The 19500-nt window shown below is 35.7% G+C and overlaps 1 protein-coding gene across 1 annotated transcript in view; it reads right to left on the bottom strand.

Moving 5' to 3' along the window:
• LOC149160154 (cell number regulator 8-like) overlaps positions 1-12363 on the bottom strand; it is a 42498-nt gene extending 30135 nt beyond the window's left edge. Inside the window, exon 1 of the mRNA XM_089436641.1 lies at positions 11936-12363. Within this exon, the coding sequence (XP_089292767.1) occupies positions 11936-12158 (223 nt within the window). The 5' untranslated portion in view covers positions 12159-12363. The remainder of the gene's footprint in view (positions 1-11935) is intronic.
• Positions 12364-19500: the final 7137 nt, after the last annotated feature.

The raw sequence follows: 19500 nt of genomic DNA, 5'->3' as shown, positions 1-19500 counted from the left end.
TCTTATTCCAGATTACTCAAAGCCCATCCAGTTTCAGAGTGTTGGATTCCTTCATGACAGTTCACCTTTAGCTTCTGCTCCTCTTCCACAGCAACAACAACAGATTGTGAAATGCCAACACTGTGACCGAGTTGGCCATATGAAAGATCACTGTTTTGATCTTCATCCATGTAAGCACTGTCATAAAACCAGTCATTCTTCAAATAGATGCTTCAAGGAAAACATCCTGCAAGAACAATTATTCATCTTGGATGGATCGCTTCTTGGCAATGGGCTTCAACAGCCAAGAAGATATTTCACTCATACAACAAGATTTGTTCTCGAATATTTAAAAGTCTTGCAGTTGAGATTTCTTCATCTTCTCACCTTGTATCTGACAGGGAGGAAATGATGGTCATCTACAAGCTTCAAAGCCACATCATGCGAGCCTAAGCCACAACCTGCCACACCAAATTTGGAGTTGTAGCCAAAGACAAATATGCCCCTGAGCATGCCTTCAGTCAGTGATACCTCTTCAAAGAATTGGGGACACTTCCTCTAGCAGAAGACTTCAGCGTCTTGCCAGTTTCGAAAGAGTTCCAGGAATTGCATTAAGCATTCCAGAGTTGTTGGTAATCCTTAAACCATCACAGGTTGAGATCTCCCTTTTCAGGTTGAGGTTCTCCCTTTTATGCGGGGTGAGACCTCCCTTTCATGGTTGAAGGTTTCCCTCTTCAAAACATCAGGAGCACTTCCTCTAGCAAAAGACTTGAGCTTCATGCCAAACTTGGAAGAGTTCTAGGAACTGCACTAAGCGTTCCAATGTTAGTGGTCATCCTTAAACCACTGCCCTTTATACCAACATTTCAGAGAGCACATTCAGCCTAGCCATGCATTTTTGCACATTTTGTATTACAGCTCTCTTCTTGGACTCATACATAACCCTTCAGATTAAGGGGGGGAATGTTGGACACCTAATCCTCTATGGGTTGGTGTAGAATGTGAACAGCGATGAGAGTCCAAGAGACCTTTGGATGTGGAACCCAACGGTCACACGAATGTACTATAAATGTATATCATTGTCAATAATAAATATAATCTCATGTTTATCTTTCCTATATTGTCTATGCCATGTGTGTGTTTAACATAATTTGACTGAGTCAAAATGTTAAACATGACAAGACAGTACTTTACAACATCTCTACCATACTGGGCTGGAGAGTGTCACTCGACGCAATGATATGGTAAGTTGGACTATATCTCATGCTCATATTCAAACACGTTTAATAGTAAATCGTTCCAACAAAGTTATAGCTTCATTGAAGCCTAAAGTTTTACAATCAATGTACAATTTGAGTCCTCCTGAAGTTTATCTTGAAATTTATCTTGATCAGGAATACATGATTGATTTCGGAAAAAAAGTACTAAAGGAACTGAAAATTGATGTGGTTTGGTGCATGCATAAAGGAATGGATAGATGATTCTGTAACTTTTAAGACTAGGTCAACTAAACTCTACCCAATTGGACAATTTAAGAACCCTTACACATTTCTAGTTAAAATGTTAGCTAGACTTTATGGAGAATCAAATTCAGAACATTTTAAGTTAGAATGGATTCCCTTGGTCTATGGTATGATAAACCATTCTAAGAGGTTCAATTGGGCAAATATTGTCACAAAACCTATCAAATGCCATCAAGTTGTCACAATCATCTCCACCAGGATTTGGTCCAGGTTTTTATATGTCATCTTTTATAATGGATATTGTAGTAGCTTCAATTCCCTTTCCATTGATAAAAAAATTAAAACTAGTCTTTTAGCGACCAACCCATTCATCAGTTTTTCTCTACATTCTGGGAAAGCAAATATAAGAATCATTTCTATGATATTTGTGATAGTATCATGTTGTATGTTTATCAAATTCTTTTTGGGAAGTCCCCATCTAGAATCAACAAAGAAATACAATCACAATTACAAGGTATTGTGTTGAAATTCATTTGCAAACTAGAATTTATGATCTTGATAATTACTTGTGAAGATGTTATTGTTCTTTTAGCCTTTCTTTAATCTTCATCAAGCAAGAATACTTTAGCAATTCAACCATTCAAGTACAAGAAAATAGAGATCACAGTGCAAAAGAGACGAGACAATTTTGACCCTGGGAAAAACCCAGCAATCCTTTCCTTATAGAATCATTGTCAACAAGTGTGAAATCCAAGTCATAGCCAACCTGACTAGTGGACCAATTATGCAAGTGCCGAGTCAGCCCTGCATGAACAAGAATAGCCTTCAAAAGTCATAAGAAATTTGCCACAAGTCTGCCCAAGATATGCCTCGTGTTTGTTCTTAATAGGGCCAAAATTTGGCCTATACTCCAGCCTCAAACGTCCTCCTCGTGCCACAAAAGAATATGACTCAGATAGCTCACATTTTATATAAGAATAATGCCTCAGATAGCTCTGAATTTCTCCTCTGCAAAAGAGTTGTGAATTGGTTCACAAATGGAGTATTGATACCAACATACAGTGGTCTCTTCATCTAAAAATGTGCCTCTAAAGGCTAAGCCGACTTGTCTTTTGAATGGTTGACTTGGACAACTTGGGGACACAAAAAAATACTTTAAAAATCCTTTTTTTTCTTTTAAATGTCCAAATGGAACATGACAAGAACAATTTTCCTTTTGAATCAAATAAATTCTTTTTGACTCTTTACAAAATCATAATAATAAAATATACATTATGAAGACCGACCATAGTCAATGCTCCCTCTTAACTAGGGAGGTATTCATAATGACTCATCAAGATATTCTCAAGTTGAAGAATTCTATAAGAAAGGATCCATATTGATAAGCATCATCAATAATGATAACATTATCATCATCAGCATTATCAATTTACCAAGGCCTTGTCTATAAGCTCTATCTCTCCACTAGATTAAAGCACAATGTTGGGAGGCTTTAACATGACACCACACATCTGCCTCTCTAAGGCACATACTCCACTAGGTTCCCCAGAGTATGCCCTCTACAAGACCATTTCCTAATTCGATGTCATAGTACTTGACTTAGGGGTGCCAATCCTAATCCACCACAGTACTTGACACAAGGAAATGTCAGTCCACTAGACCATTCTTCTTAATCTGGGTCAATGTACTTGACTTAGAGACAATATCTCTAATTAGTCACGACACAAGAATTTCAGTCCATGATGCTTATCCAATCTACCATTCTCCCTATCTGGGTCCATGTACTTAACTTAGTGTACCAATCCTAATCGGTCACGGTACATGACACAAGGAGAAAATAGGTGTCCATCATCACTCCCTCTCAATCTGAGAGGAGTTATCAGCTACCTGTTCATCCATGAAGATATTGTAGCTTCACAGCTCCATTTTGTTCCATCTTTCAAATATAGTCATCCGTGGAGATATTGTAGCTTCACGGCTCCATTTTGCTCCATCTATCAAAATAGCGATACTTAATCATACTGTGCTTCAACCTTCCATGAAAGATCAGGTTCTGTGACAATCTTCATACAACTTATTACAATGTATCATAGTCAAATCCAACACGCCATCAAACGGTTCATCAAACATTTAACAGAGCCAAATTGCTTCACAACTAACTGCACAAGTTTCCATATCTTCTGCCTCCGTGGTGCTTAGTACAATAGAATCATGCTTCCTGCTCTTCCAAGAAACCATGGCAGATCCCAAGCATAAACAACCACCAGTAGTACTTTTTCTCATCATCAGCACTGCCAGCTTAGTAATCGAATCAAATACATCAAAGAACTAATTAGTGGTCAATACAACGATGAAACATATACTCCCAAAACTCATCAACCCTAAACAGACAATCTTGGCCAGAGGTTGATATATCTTGGACAACATTCCCACTATCTAAGAAAGGATGGAATGTGCCAAATGGCTTGATTTGGATGCCACATCCATTAAAACTAATTATGAGAAGGCATCTAACAAAGTGGAATGGTCGTTCATCATTACCATGTTGAAAGCCCTTAGTTTTGGCAATATTTTTTGTCAAAGCTATGAAAATTATTTTTATCAATTCTACAACTAGGTAAGATCTATATGAAAATTGACCTCTTCAAATTGATTAGATAAGGTCATAAATTGGCGCATGATTTGGATATATTGGCCGCAACACCTTTAGGGTATCTTTTTCATAACAAGCTAGACCAAGGTCTTATCAAAGGCATCTCTCTTTCAAATTCAGACCATGGGAGCAGAAAATTGATGCTCCTTCCTCACTTTGTTGGAGAAAATATACAACCTTGATAACGCAATTGGCTATCTCAGTGTTGCGGGGGAGCGCCCACCCCCTCGCTCCCGCTCCCGATCCGCGCTCCGGGCGGGAGCGACTCGGGAACGGGTCGGGAGCGCGCTCCCTAAAAAAAATTTCGCTCCCTGCCTTTTCTGGAGCGTTTTGCCTTTTTTGCATTTTTTTTTTGTAGTAATGTTCGAAATGCAATTTTTTTTGAAAGAAACAAATAGTTTTTTAGTGGGGCAACTTAATGATCAAGTCTAGGCCCTAGTATTGATATGCTATTCATGGTAATGTTAAATTCTTAAAGTAAAAGTGACAATTTCTTTAATTTTCATTTTCATCCTTTTACTTAAATTTTTAACATTACCATGAAATGACTCAGGATGTTTGAGAGTGGTTTCGTCCTCATTGGATTTCATATGGAGAAAGTAGAATTTTAGATTTCATTCAAAATCCAGCAGACTTATCAGTTTTTCAGGATTTCAGGATTGGAGGATTGCAATGTTTCCATTGAATTTTGTCATGTATTAGGGTATGGAACTCATATTTAATCAAGAGTACCAATCCCTCTATGTACCTTGATGTTAGTGACATTGGTTGTCGAACTCCTCTATCATGACCCTTCTAAAAATGTACGCATCACTCAAACAAAATCTTGACTTGGCATGCTATGCTTTTTCTATCTTATGTTAATGCTTAGAGGGTGATATTAATGACAAAGATCCCTATACAGATACAAAGGTAATGACAAAGATACCTCTGGATATTAATGCTTGGAGGGTGATATTAATGACAAAGATCCTGATTTTGCAACAAGACTAAAAAATTAGACATTTCTCGTGGTGGCAAGAGGCCCAAGCATAAGAAATAGATAATAGATTTACTTCTCTTTTCTAGTTTCTAGTAGCTTTTATAACTATTGACTCTTTCATATTTATTATGATATTTTTTTAAACAATATATGACAATTTAAGTTTGAAGTTGGCAATTATAACTCATTAGTAATGAATTATGAATATGATGCTTCATGAAAGTTGAAAGTTGTTTCATTTCATTTCATTTTATAACATTTCATTTCATGTTAGATATTATTTGTTGTAATGGTTACACTTAGCTTACAAGTACAACTTTGGTGATCAATGATGATAAATGTTATATATTGAATTTTGAAAGCTTGAAACTTTAAGATTGATGAATCATGAGACTCAATATGTTGTATGTTACTATGTTACTAACTTGCGGACGTGGTTGATGAAGATTATAACTTCTAGATGATTGTTGTTATATGGTTCAAACTTCAATCTATGCTTTTTTATGTTTTTTATATCTAATTCATCATTCTACATGTTTTTGTTGACATATATGTATCAAAAATTAAAAAATATAAAAAATATATATATTTTTAAAAAATCGCTCCGGGATTCGCTCCCAAACCGGGAGCTTCTGAAAATGGTCGCTCCCGCTCCCGCTTCCGCTCCCGCTCCCAAGTAACATTCCGCTATCTACAAATCTTTTAAAAAGCCTCTGGCTCCAAAATCCAAATGGCCAAAACCCAATGCTTTCTTTCATCTAGAAAGATGCTCCTAGGAGGCTAGCAAGCCAAGGATGGGCTTAGATTTATCTTGGGCATGTATTCAATTCTCAAGGATCCACTTCACATTCCATGTGTGTCCCCTAAGGAGTTGCACAATGTAGCTAAGAAAATTGATAGATGGATTGCAAGAACCCATATCCCTAGCAACCAAGTTTCAAATTTTCGTTAAAGTAGTAGGGCCACTTGTGTCCTATTCTTCTTGTTGGGTTCCCTCATCCAAAGCCTATTGACAATACGCAACACCGCTTACAAGTTTCTTAAGGGATAACTCTATCAAACAAAATCGTTTCTACAAAGTCTATCACCTCTTTTGAGGCATGCCCCAGGACAAATGAAGAATGTAGGAACAAGCCTTACATGCTAAACTAGTCATTGAGGTCATGGAAGGACATAAAGTTTAGAAAATATGGTTGAGGAACTACAATACCTCTAGGGTCTCCTTAAATAGAAAAGTAACAAGTAATATGAATTTTCAAACATTATTGATAATCCCAACCCCATTGTTCATTAAAGGGATGTTTATTGTTAAGCGTGTTTTGAAGGATTGGGAGGCCATTAAGCAATCAGCACACGTTAATTTGAAAAAGTGAATCTCTAAAATCAAGCATATCTTTCAACAATCATAGCCTTTGATGGTCACTAGTAGTTATGGTTGAATCAAATTGCTTTTCGAACAAGAAGCTTTTCATGAAAGGCATTAACATTGTTGAGGATATTTATGATACTCATGTAAGAGAATGAAAGAGTTGGTCGGCCTTAAAGAATGAGTTCAGTATAACCAACTCTAACAAGATTCTCATTGATAGTATTCAAGGCTTGATTTCATATAATATTTTCCTTAAGCTCGACAAACGAGGGCCTTAAGCTAGGTGCGTGATTGGAGGTGGAAGCTTACTAGGAAATTTAAGTATATATAATGTAACACTATTGACGATTCATTGCCAGTGTCGCATCAAACGTAAGATTTTACAAGCTTAAGGCCATATGGAAATTCCCTCTAGAAACTAGAAATGCCTACATTGCATGATCTTTGGCACACATCAACCTAACCACTAAGCAATGTTGAAATAGTTGAGGGTGCCTAGGACCAAATGCCCCTTATGTTGAAAAAGGAAACCATCAAGCACATATTTTGGTTTTGTGGCTTCACCAAATGTGCCTAGGAGTGAATCTACAAATTTTACAACCAGTTGCTCCCTTCTCCCATTTGTTAGAAACCAGTCCTTCTAAGAGATAAACCCATGTGGACCATTTAGTTTCACACAACATGGCAAATCATTCAAGTCGTTATTTCACGTCACATTTGAAAAACAAAAATGAATGTTTTTCAGAGAGCAAAACACTACACTTACTTTATGTGATATAATAGCTCTCTAATATGTGTTCATATATGTCAATTGAGTTTATGTTAATTTTAGGCAACAATGGTATGTTCCATGCTTTAAAGCAATTTTACTTCAATTTCTGTATTAGCCCAGTATCAATATTCATATTAGCAATCACATCATCATGATAGTAAAATGCAGATAGAACATAAACATAAATAGTAGAAGACAAGCCAAGACAAGAGGACACAAGATGTGGCACCAGCAAGGGACAAACCCCAATGTGGGGAAACCCTTGATCAAATTTTCTTTTAGTCTTTAATAGTTCAGCTGAGAGAGATAGTACAATTTATAAATCTGATAATTTATAACAGTAGCAAAAGAGCTCTGACCAGAAAAGTCAACACTGGTCAACAAGGCAGATTTGACCCTCAACAAATCAATCAACTTCGGCCTCTAAACAGCAAGATAAAACAATCAAATTTAGCCCAGTCAAAGTCTGGTCAAACAACCCACTTGCAGTCAACCCTAGCTACAGTCAACGCTGGTCAACAATCAACATTTAGCCTTATTTTTGTGCCCAGAAATGTGGCCTGCCCAAACAGAGATAGCCCTCACAACAACACAGTCAAAAGAGGTCAACGCATGCTGGCCAATGTTTGGTCAAACTGTCCAAAAATTCCATCTCCTGAAATTTCGGCCTCTTAAAATTTCGCTCTCCTGAAATTTCAGACGTGTGGAGAGAGAGAGGCCCAAAAATCCATACCCAATCAATGAGGAGAGAGAGAGAGAGAAGTGCAAAGATGAGTGTGTCCAAATGAGGTTAAGGCATCATGTATTGATAGCAAACATTGTGGATGAATAAACGTGGTTGTTGGGCTTCTGAGCCTACATAAGTTTGTTGGCCGACCTTAACAATTTGTCCATAATCAAAATAAATTCATAACTTCATTTGTAAATGTCAAAATTGGATGATCTTTAGATCAATCCTACACCTCTCAGGGAGAGGAATCCAAGAAAAATACCAGTTGTCATAAATAAGATGACCCACGTGGAGTTTGCCCCTAGTTGCCAATTTTAACAGTTTAGCTTGGGTGGTTGTGTGGAATAGTTGTTATCCTCCTCCCCCATGTTCAAGTCTTGTAAGTTGACATGTTTATGCTTTGAAATAGAGTAACTTGTTGCATTGTTAAATGAGTCTATATTGAGGGTTGGCCTAGTACCAACAACCTCTCTCTTACCTTCGGGCTAAGTGGGAGGCAGAGACCCAATGCCTAAAATTTTAGCCCTGAGGGTTAGCTCAATTGGTCGAGGTCCTGTTGCTAACACACCTTGCCATTGGGAGGTCATGGGTTCAATTCTCCTCAACATCCTTGGGGTTAGGCTCAAATTAGTTTGGCCGAGGGGTGTGGTCCCTTCAAGTGGGCCTACCCTAATTTTTCGTGGAAAAAAATAAATAAATAAATATGTGCTCATATACGCTTGGAGATTTCGAGACCACACTAAAGGTGGAGTTGGAGGTGGCACCCCTATGCCAACTGTTAGATCACTAAGCCAAGGAAATTCTAACCATGAGCACAATGCCCCCTACCAATCATTGACTGAACCATTCATCTCATTCTTGAGTTTCTATTTCTAGTCACTTTTTGACATATAGTTATTTGGTCATGTTCTTCATGAATGCCGAAGAATGCAAAAGCTCCACCGAGTTCTTGAAGCACCCTAGTTTCACTAATTTTCTATTGTGCTTGTAGCCATCTCTAAACCAAAGCACCATGTGGACCGCAAGCAAGGAATCAATAGATTGGAAACAATTCTAGCTAACCCTAAGCCCATAGTAGAAGGAAGGGGCATACATACCCCCTTGGGGTCTATTTCTAGAAGAAACTTCCAACCAAATTAAGGGTCAAATAACCTAAACAAAAGATGTTACTTCAAAACTAAAGTGAACTTATAATTTCTCTTTCTAAAATAGAATTTCTAATTTCAAGTGATGCCCTCCCCTCTGCTACTCCCAATCTAAAACATGACCTTATATAGGTGCACATGTTATCATTCTTGTTGTGGTCTGCCCCACCCAAATGTATGCTAAAAGGGCTGGATGTTGGGCCCTCAAAACTTCCACCTCAGCAAAAAGGGGTAATGTTCAATGTTGTTCACATTGGCATTGGGATAAAATCAGAAGGGGCCCAAAGAAGCAAAAAATTGTAAAAACCGAGAAAATATCGATAAAAATCAGCAAACATAGACAAAAAAATACAAAAATTTTTAAAAAGCCAACTTAAATTGCCCCTATCCATGGCCTGGCGATTTTTTCAATTGTTGAGCAATTTTCTCACAATATTCACAATAAAATCATGACTTTTTCAGGATTAAAAAAATTGCTGATTTTTTCAGCTGGGCTGAAAATCGCAACATCTTGATGTTTTCGCAATTTTATCCTGATGTTTACAACACTGCTAATGTTTTGCAGTGCAGCCCTTCAAGGTGTTTTGCCGGAAGTAACTTCGAACAAAAAGGGGGATAAAATAACCCAATTCTATTACCAATACAAAGGATGTTACTTCAAAACTATATTGAATTTACAATCACCCATGTCTAAGATGGAACTTGCAAATTTCAAGAGATACCCTCCCCCTCCAGTCTTCCCAACCTATAATATGAACTTATGTAGGTGCACTGGTTTACTGGTGAGGTTGACAAAGCATTAATCCATCCAACCAGGTTCCATTCTTGCTGTGCTCTACCCACCCAAATGGCATGTTAAAAAGGGATGAGGATGGGCCTCAGAACTGCCACCTAAGCTGATGGGAGTAATGTCATGTGGTGCAAGTACAATGGTGTGTTTCTGGAAGCAACTAGAAACCCAGAAAAAGGGATCAAATAACCCAGTACTGTTACTGATACAACAGGATGTTACTTCAAAACTAAAGTGAATTTACAATTTCCGATGTCTAAAATAGAACCTAAAATTTCATGTGATGCCCTTGACCTTCCCTCTGATCTTCCCAATTTTTAATATGACCCTATATAGATGCATTGGTTCATTGGTGAGGTTGACCAAGCGTTAAGCCATTCAAAAGGGTTCCACTCTTGCTGTGATCTGCCCCACCCAAATGGCATGTTAAAAAGGGATGAAGCTGGGCACTCAGAACTGCCACCTGAGCCGAAGGGAGTAATGTTATGCAGTGCAGCCCCTCAGAATGTGTTTCTGGAAGCAACTTCCAACAAAAAAAGGGATCACACAACCTAATCCTGTTACAATACAAAGTATGTTACTTCAAAACTAAAGTGAATTTACAATTTCTTGTCTAAAATATAAGTTAAAATTTCAAACAATGACCTCTCCTCCAGTCTTCCCAATCTATAATATGAACGTATATAAGTGCATTGGTCCACTGGTGAGGTTGACTGAACGTTAGGCAATCCAACAGGGTTCCATTCTTCTGTGGTCTGCCCCACCTGAATGGCATGTCAAAAAGGGATGAGGCTTGGCCGTCAGAACTGCCACCTAAGCCAAAGGGAGTAATGTTATGTGGTGCAGTCACATCGATGTGATTCTGGAAGCAACTTCCACCAATAAAAGGGATCAAATGACACGACCCTGTTACCAATAGAAAGAATGTTACTTAAAAAGGGATCAAGCGTGTTAAGAAGGTACGAGACTGGCCCCTCAGAACTGCCACCTAAGCCAGAGTAAGTAATGTTATGTGGTGCAGCCCCTCGGGTATGCCACTGAAAGCAACTTCCAACCAAAAAGGGATCAAATAATGCAAGTTTAGTTACCGATACAAAGGATGTTACTGGAAAACTTAAAGTGAATTTATAATTTCCCTTGTCTAAAACTTATAATTTCGGTCCAGTCTGCCTAATCTATAATATGACCTTATATAAGCTCTAGAACTTGCACAACCTGAGTAGACCTAAGGGATAAGAACATATGTTTTCCTGTAAGTCACATGTTCAATTCCAATGACAGGTAGGGCATGCACATGTGAATGTACCCGTGAGCACGCCGTTGTTTACAAATATTTCGTGAGACTAGCAAAGTACCAGCGAATCGTGATTGAATATTGAGCAAATTTTTATCAGAGTCGTCATTTTCCCTGTTTCTTTTACCAATAGAAAGGAGTTAGCATCAGATTAGGGTCAATTTATAATAATTCCAAATGTAAAGTCAGATTTATTGATTTAAACTGTGTATCCTCCCACGCTTCCATGGATCTAAAGATTTAGATTAATATAGGTTCTAAACTTTGCAGGCAATTCCAAAGAATAATTAAACTTGACCATTGCTGTGAAGAATAAAGAAACTTATCTCGCCGAGGTAAAATTACTCGTTGATATTGAATACAACTTATATAGATCTAAAACTTGATGAAACTAGTTAAAGAACAGCTTAATTTTAACTACTGCTGCAAATATTGAACAAATTTTACCAGAGGCGTCAATTGACCCGTTTCTTTATCAATAGAAAGGGATTTGCGCGTAATTGAAGTCTGATAAAACTAATTCCAAATCGAAAGTTAAATTTAATAATTTACACATCAGACTGTCCCAAGTTTCCATAGACTTAAGACTTAGACTAATACAGGCTCTAAACTTTGAAGGAAAATCCAGAATTATATTATATTTAATCAATGATGTAAAGACTGAAGAAATTTATCTCGCAGGGCTCAAATTGCGCGCTCTCCGTTACCGATATAAAGGAATTCACATCAAATGCAGCCAGATGAGAAGATGCACTTACAGACTTCAAGATCGCTGGTGCAAAATTCATCATTCCTGCCAAGGCAAGCGAGAAGGCTCGAATTCCACTGAGATCGCGCCACAGGCGACCCCATGACATTCCCATGGCCGACCGGGAGGCCGTCCACGGTCCATCCCACGGCTTCTCTCTGTTCAGGAACTGCTACTCCTTGAGCGGTTTCCTCCTTGGGTAAAAGAGGGCTTTCTTCATCTCCCGCGCCCATCTTCGTCGCTTCTACGCTGAGATCGTGTTTGTCAGGGGATCGAACTCGAGACGAATAGAATAGATACGCTCTGCGATGACTTTTGCTTTGCGCTGCACTCGATTATCCTATTATGCACTCTGGTCAAGGGAGGTAGAGTATATCAAAGGTAATGAGGACAGATGACGGAGAAGTTGGACGGCACTTAACGCCGTGTATACTTACCGACAACGCCCTCTTACCCCACAGAACGTATGGTGTTGGAAGGTGAGAGCGAGGACATTATTTTAAAATTGGGATGGTGACGTGCCAACCGTGGTTATTAGCCTTCGCGCCCTGCCGGACCACTTTGATGGTTGTTGGGATGGGATTTACATTCCAAGTCGCCATCAAAACAGCCATGCTTTTGTTGCGGGGATTGGAGTTTGTGTTACTTTTTACTTTATCGGTTTTAACGATGAAAAACAAAATTGAATTTTCAAAATATGGTTCGATGAAAGTGGATATCTTTGCCATTAATGGTAATTAAGGTAAATTTTATATTGTTAAAATGTGTAGAGTTTTGAGAACAAAATTGAATTTCCAATTTTTATTTTTTGTGCGGCAATTAATGGTAATGAGGTATATTTTATATTTATGAAATGTGTAGAGTTTTGAGGAGATTTGGTTGAAGTTTAAGGATATAAATTATATAGAAGATATTTTATTCATGATAAATTAACGTTGTTTTTAAAGGTGCAAAGATACATAGAATATAAGATTTTATAAGATTATTTTGAAAAACTAAATCACTAAATATAATAGAACAAATATTGGATAAAAGATTATTTGAAAAAAAAAATTGAGAAAACTCTAGCAGAAACTTTTTATTTCAGTTGTTGCTTACTTGTTGATAGAACATTTGTGGTTACAGCATTTGATTATGCTAAGAGTAACATGATTGATGGAAAATTAGGTAGGTAAATAGGTAAATGACCACACAATTTATACAATTCCTTATTTAATTCTTTGGAGTATTGAAAAAATCTTGGTTTATTATATTTCTGTGTTGGGCAAGGCAAATTACAGAGACAAAGTTTTTACATCATAGCTTTCACCAGTGGAGTCGCAAATTACAGAGACAAAATGGATTAGTTTTTACACTATAGCTTTCACCAATCCAGTCAATACAATTTAGAGGACAACTTCAAAAAGCTAGACAAAAAAATTGACTCAAAGAATTGCTAGGAATTAGTAATTAGTTTTTACACTATAGCTTTCACTAGTCCAGTCAATACAACTTAGAGGACAACTTCAAAGAGCTAAACAAAAAAATTGACGTGGCACAAATTGCTAGGAATTGTCAACTTGTTAGTTTTGCAGAGTCTTTGCCCAGTCAATACAACTTAGAGGACAACTTCAAAGAGCTAGACAAAAAAAATTGACGTGGCAAAAATTGCTAGGAATTGTCTTAGTTTGACATAGTCTTTGCTCAACCCCCACCCCGCAGAGAGACACCTTCCATATAATTAGTAAATGTACAACAATTTTAACAATAATACATTAAACTAATTTTACAGATAAAAGATATACTCAATGAATATACTTCTGCCACACTCATATTAGAATTTTCATATTTAAATATAAATATTTACAATAAATTTTATTTATTATAAATTTATATTTATAATAAATATAAATATTATTATATTTATTGCTATGGAAATAATAATATTAGCATATTAGAATTTTCATATTCAAATATAAATATTTAAATAAAATTTATTTATATAAATTTATATTTATTATATTTATAATAAATATAAATATTATTATATTTAACTATTGGAATAATAATATTTAAATATAAATATTTACAATAAATTTTATTTATTATAATTTTATATTTATTATATTTATAATAAATATAAATATTATTATATTTATTATTATTGAAATAATAATATTTAAACATAAATATTTACAATAAATTTTATTTATTATATTTTTATATTTATTATATTTATAATAAATATAAATATAATTATATTTATTGTTTTTGGAATAATAATATTTATTTCAGGTACATTTAAATTCTAATGATGTGGATGGACTCGGTATTGATTCAGATACATTAATTTTTTTTCTTAGAATTTTTATATTTACTTCCGTTACTATAATTATAGTTTAAATTGGTTATATCAATGGGCTAAGCACTGATTCACATAGGTTACTTTTTATTAGTTTTATATTTCATTATACAATGACTTCAAAAAACGGTGGCTCTCTCTTGTGATATTGTTTAGAGATATACTTCAGTTGAAAATTTTCTCTTGTTACAAAATCTATGACCTTCATCATATGAATATAAATAAATGTTTGACGTTGAATTAAACATTGTGGCCATGTGATGCAGAGGAGTAGTTGTATCCATTGTTAGTGGCTCATCTGGGTAAGCAATTTTAGAGTTGAATTAATTGATACATCAAAGGGGAAGTCGGGTGTCAACCACACACTTTTGAATCAAGGTGTATCAGTTGTCATCAGCTGTTTCGAGTAACAATTTGCAAGTTGGATCATTGAGACATGGAAGGGGAAATTGTGTGTCAATTGCACGTTTAAATCGAAGTGTATCCATTGTCAACCGCTCATCCAGGTCTGAGACTTAAAGTATTAAAAAAACGAAGTTGTATTAGCCACTACATTTGTGAATTTTTGGCTTGTATGTACCTAGGCAATGTTGCACTCGTGAGTCGATCTTTTTTTGTGATTTTATTCAATTTTTGTCGACTTGCGAGCAGTTTGGTTCTGGATTACTCGCTTTATAAGTTTTAGTATTTTTTTGGAGTCTCATTTTGGAGAGATTGTGAAAATCTGCGATTCTTTCGGCATCTTGTCATGCATTTGTTTTATCTTTTGAAAATATGCATGTTTGTAGTTATGTATTCTGGTTTCTCTGAAAAAAGAAGTTATGTATTCTGGTGCAGTTTAAAGGGCCAGTTTGAAAAAGAATTTGTTTTTTCAAAGTTTTGTTTTTTTTTAAACAATCAATCAAAAAGCCTGAAGGGTTGTAAAATCAAAAAGCCTCAAGGGTTGTAAATTCTTGTAGAGGCGTATTTATTTTTCCGTCTTACCAGGAATTTATGTAAATATTGAAGCAAAAAGAATTTGTTTTTACAAAGGGTGTTTTTTTTTTTAAACAATCAATCAAAAAGCCTTAATGGTTGTAAATTCTTGTAGAGGCGTATTTATTTTTCCGTTTTACCAGGGATTTATGCAAATATTGAGGCGTGCGACTGTTCATGTTAAGAATCGACTAAGAAATGAATTTTGAGAAGAACGAGCGAAGTAGCTCTCAAGATGATTCTTTTTCCAATTGCGAAGAAAATTTATAATATATGAGATTGAAAGAGGTATTTGGTTTGATGTTGAAAGAAATTGTAAATTAATTATGCATGACATAACCACCTAACCACCCCATATAATTAAGCAATCTATTTGTTGCCAAGATTCTTCAATTATGCAACTTATTTGTTGCCAGGATTCTTCAATTAAAAGCAATTTGTTTATTACTCGGGACATGTCAAACAGAGATAAAAAAAAAAGGCGTAAATATTAACAAAATATTATTAATTTAATTGCAGTAAAAATTTAAAATTATATGTCGAATGTCGAGGAAAGGTATTACGGAGCGTAAATTGTTGCAATCTCCACAATGCGTAGTTTGTAAAAAACTAATACTTAACGCGATGAATGGATGGTCAAGATAAAGCTCAATTAATGTTAATCTCCATAAATAATTGCTACAGTGAACAGTTAGCTAAGGGTAAATGTCACTCGAAATTTAATCGCACATTAATCCTATGTACCAGTGGGCGTGAACGGTTATTTATGCCAAAGAGCTGCGAGATAAATGTATTTGTCAGAGTTTTGTGTGGATAATAATTTCAAAAAGTACGCAAAATTTGGCCATATATCTAGAAATTGAGGTCAAAATTTTGATTAAAAACACAGTAAATAAAAGCAATGTCGTATACTTGTTTTGACGATCGTTTTACTATAATATAGAAACAATTTGAAGATATTTAAAAGTTAATTGAGAAAATCACCAAAGTGTGGATGTTATGTTTTTTCTTTTTTTTGTTGGTTCCATTAGAATGCAGGGAATATGAGAAAATTTATTATGTTTTACATGGATTGATATAAAGGGGCTTAACAATTTAAAATTATAAATGTCATTTTATCAATGAAAGTGTGTTGCTAATAAAAATTTGTTTCTCAAAAGAATATAAATGTTAAATGATAAAATCTTATCATAGATTAATGTTATTTTAGTAATAATAGGTAATAAAAGTTTGTTCATTTCACACTGTTTGTGAAAAGAAAGGGAATGCTAAATAATGAATTTTAAGATGAGTTAAATTATATAATGAATTTTCCCTAAAACACACAAATATGTAAGGAGATATATGATTAAATATGTTTTGTAAGAAGATATATGAGTAAAAATATTTTATAATATATTGTTAGTTTATAAATAAATGTTAATGAAAGAAAGAAACTAAACATATCAACATTATGACCCTTTTAAGTTATATGTTTCAAAGATTTTCTCTTTTCACCTACTCTTAATTGTTTAAATTGTATTACTCATCGAAATGTAGCATTCACCAAAAACCAAATGAAGGAAAAACAAAATAAATGTATTGTCATAACAACAGCAACATATGCTTTTCCAAGTATTTGTTACAGGTGTATTTTGAACTATTAGCAGACAGAAAACGTGCAAGATATAGCCAAAAAAAGGGGACTCAACATAGTAGGAAAAAATAATGCTAGTAGAAGCTTAATGATAACTCTAAAGGTCTCCTCATCTAAAAATGAAAGGATATAAAGTTTCTAGTTTATCTATCTCAGAGGTGAGTAACATGTGGCATAGAGGCCACAAACAATGGATCTTTGTCATGTTTGCATTTACCCTGATAGCCTTATGACTTTGACTTTCTAGTTTCATAAAATTCCATGTACCTGAGGGAACATGTTTCACAAAGGCATTAACATCAAAGGAAGGTTGGGCATACTTTTCCCTTGAATTCTTAGGAATAAAAGGAAGGATAAGAACATGAGAAGGTGCAAGTGAGTGGAATTTAAGGAAAGTTTAGTTGCAGTTGAATCAAGTAAGTACTTTGTTGTGACTAAAGCTTGAGAGGGGGATTGTTCATGAAAGGCAAGCATTCTGTCAAGAAAGAGGTGTAGGGTCTACAGGCCTCTTGCCCAAAGCACTCTAAACTAGACAAGTGCAGCTCGATGCTAAGACAAATAGAATAGAAGCTGCTAGTGCCCCCAACAAGTGGGAATTCAAGCAAGGCTCGACTCCTGGAACATGAAATTTTATATGAATACATGGCAATGACAGTATTCCTCTACGATGTTCTCGTGGATGCTTTGTCATTAAAATCGAAACGGTACATATGGGCCATTCTTCATCGGTGTCGACGCTTCATGGTTTGCATCATAAACTTAAGGCAAAGATAGGAGAGGAAGCAAATGCACCTGGGCTCTGTTAAAGGAGGAGATTGACAAAGTTGATGTGGCAACCTGGCATTTGCATGATGTGGTGAACAAATGATAACTCGTTGCATAACCCGCATTCCTGTGGAGGATCTCACGCGAACTTGGAGTTCCATGTGTTAATATGTGGCATGGCCATCTCTGCGAAAGTCCATTTTGCACGCCATGATATTCGTAGAGTTATGGAGGCCCCAATCGAACAAGGATTCCAACCCGTAGCAGCATACACACGGATAAATGTCATGGTTGTACATTAGGACAAATGCCAAACAGAGATGAAAAGGGTAGACAATGGTTAGCCTAACCAATTTCAAAAAGGGACTCCTTCGCTGTAAAAATAAAGTTGAAATAACAATAATAAATAGTTTTTAGATGTTTAAAAAAATTAAGAATAATTGTTAAAAAATATCATTCAGTGTGGAAATAGTTAAAATAGTTAAAAATTTTGGGGAAAATTTCAAAATATCTAACATTGGAAGTAAAAATTTACCTAATAATTCAAAAAGAGTTTTAGGGTAAAGTTTTTTAAGACAAAATTCAACTTGAATTATGAAAAAGAGTTACAACATGTTCTAAAATTAATAGAAAAGTTGTTAAAAATAAAAACAATTTATGTCAATGTTAAAATTGAAATAAAATATTAAATGTTGAAATATATATATATATATATAATTTGTTAAGATCATTTTTTGAGAAATAAAATGGAGGACACTAACATTGCTTTTCGGCGGTTAGTGAGCTGTCAGGAAACAAGTGATATTACCTATGCTCAGCCTCTATTAGATTATGAGTTTGTTTCTCTTCGCATGGTGGCATTAAGTGGTTGGTGTGCAGGGCGACCTGGTGGCATTAAATACTTAGGGATTGTTCTAGCTTATTTGGCCTTTCTTCAAAGCCTAGAGCTCATCCCTAACATTTCCTCCCCCGCAATTGTCGCCTCACATGTCCCTCTACTTGTTTAGACCCAATCCTTAGCCTCCCTCTTGGCTCTCTCCTAGCTAAGTCTTGTCCAATAAATTGGTCTTTACCTCCTCTAAGGGTTTCTTACTCTTGTATCTAGCTTATTCCTAATTATTATGTTGTGTCAGAGAATGAGATCCTAAAGTGGGTCGGGAGGTCGTGACTCTCCAAGTTAGCCTCAATCTCATATGCAAGCTCAGGTTGTTGCTGCCATCTTCTACTCTACCACCTCCCCCCTAAAATCTAGGCAGAAATACATCAATTAGAGCCTTGACCACTAATGATTGACAAGCCTATTTTAATTCAGAAATACAAACTGATGTTGCTAGTTGGGTGCCTTATCTTAGTCACACTAGGGGATGGTGCACTTAATACTTGAACTCCATCACTCTTCATTGGAAAATGAAGACACTCTTGGGTTGAGTACTCAAAGAAAAATATAAGGATCACAGTGAGATCATTGTGTGCCTCAATGAAATTCAAAAAGTCCAATGCCACTAGCGCTCCTACTTGGCCAACCTCGATGCTTGCTTAGCACATATCGAAGGCCATCTCCCGTGTGGCCTCAAACATCCAACAAGCTCTAGCGCACAAGACCAAATTCTAGTAACGTCATCCAACAAATGATGATTTTCCAGATCTCTTGGTTGAATTTTGGTTTCATAATTTTATCTTCTTAGTTAGATGTATGGTCATGATTACTGGCAAACGATATAGTGTAATTTTGTCAAACTTTTCCAACAGTCATTTAATAGTAGGCTAGTTAGAACAATATTTACTTTAAGAAAGTTTGGATGTTGGCACAATAAGTTAGCAACCCTCACTGTCGTCAGTTTGGTTTCCCTTGTGGCAT

The sequence above is a fragment of the Pinus tabuliformis genome, chromosome 5_2, assembly GCF_031772625.1.
Source record: "Pinus tabuliformis cultivar Carrire ecotype Pingquan chromosome 5_2, CPIR1, whole genome shotgun sequence".
In the NCBI taxonomy this organism is placed as follows: Eukaryota; Viridiplantae; Streptophyta; class Pinopsida; order Pinales; family Pinaceae; genus Pinus; species Pinus tabuliformis.
Note: the sequence above shows the minus strand (reverse complement) of the source record. Positions and strands in the feature narration are given on the sequence as shown.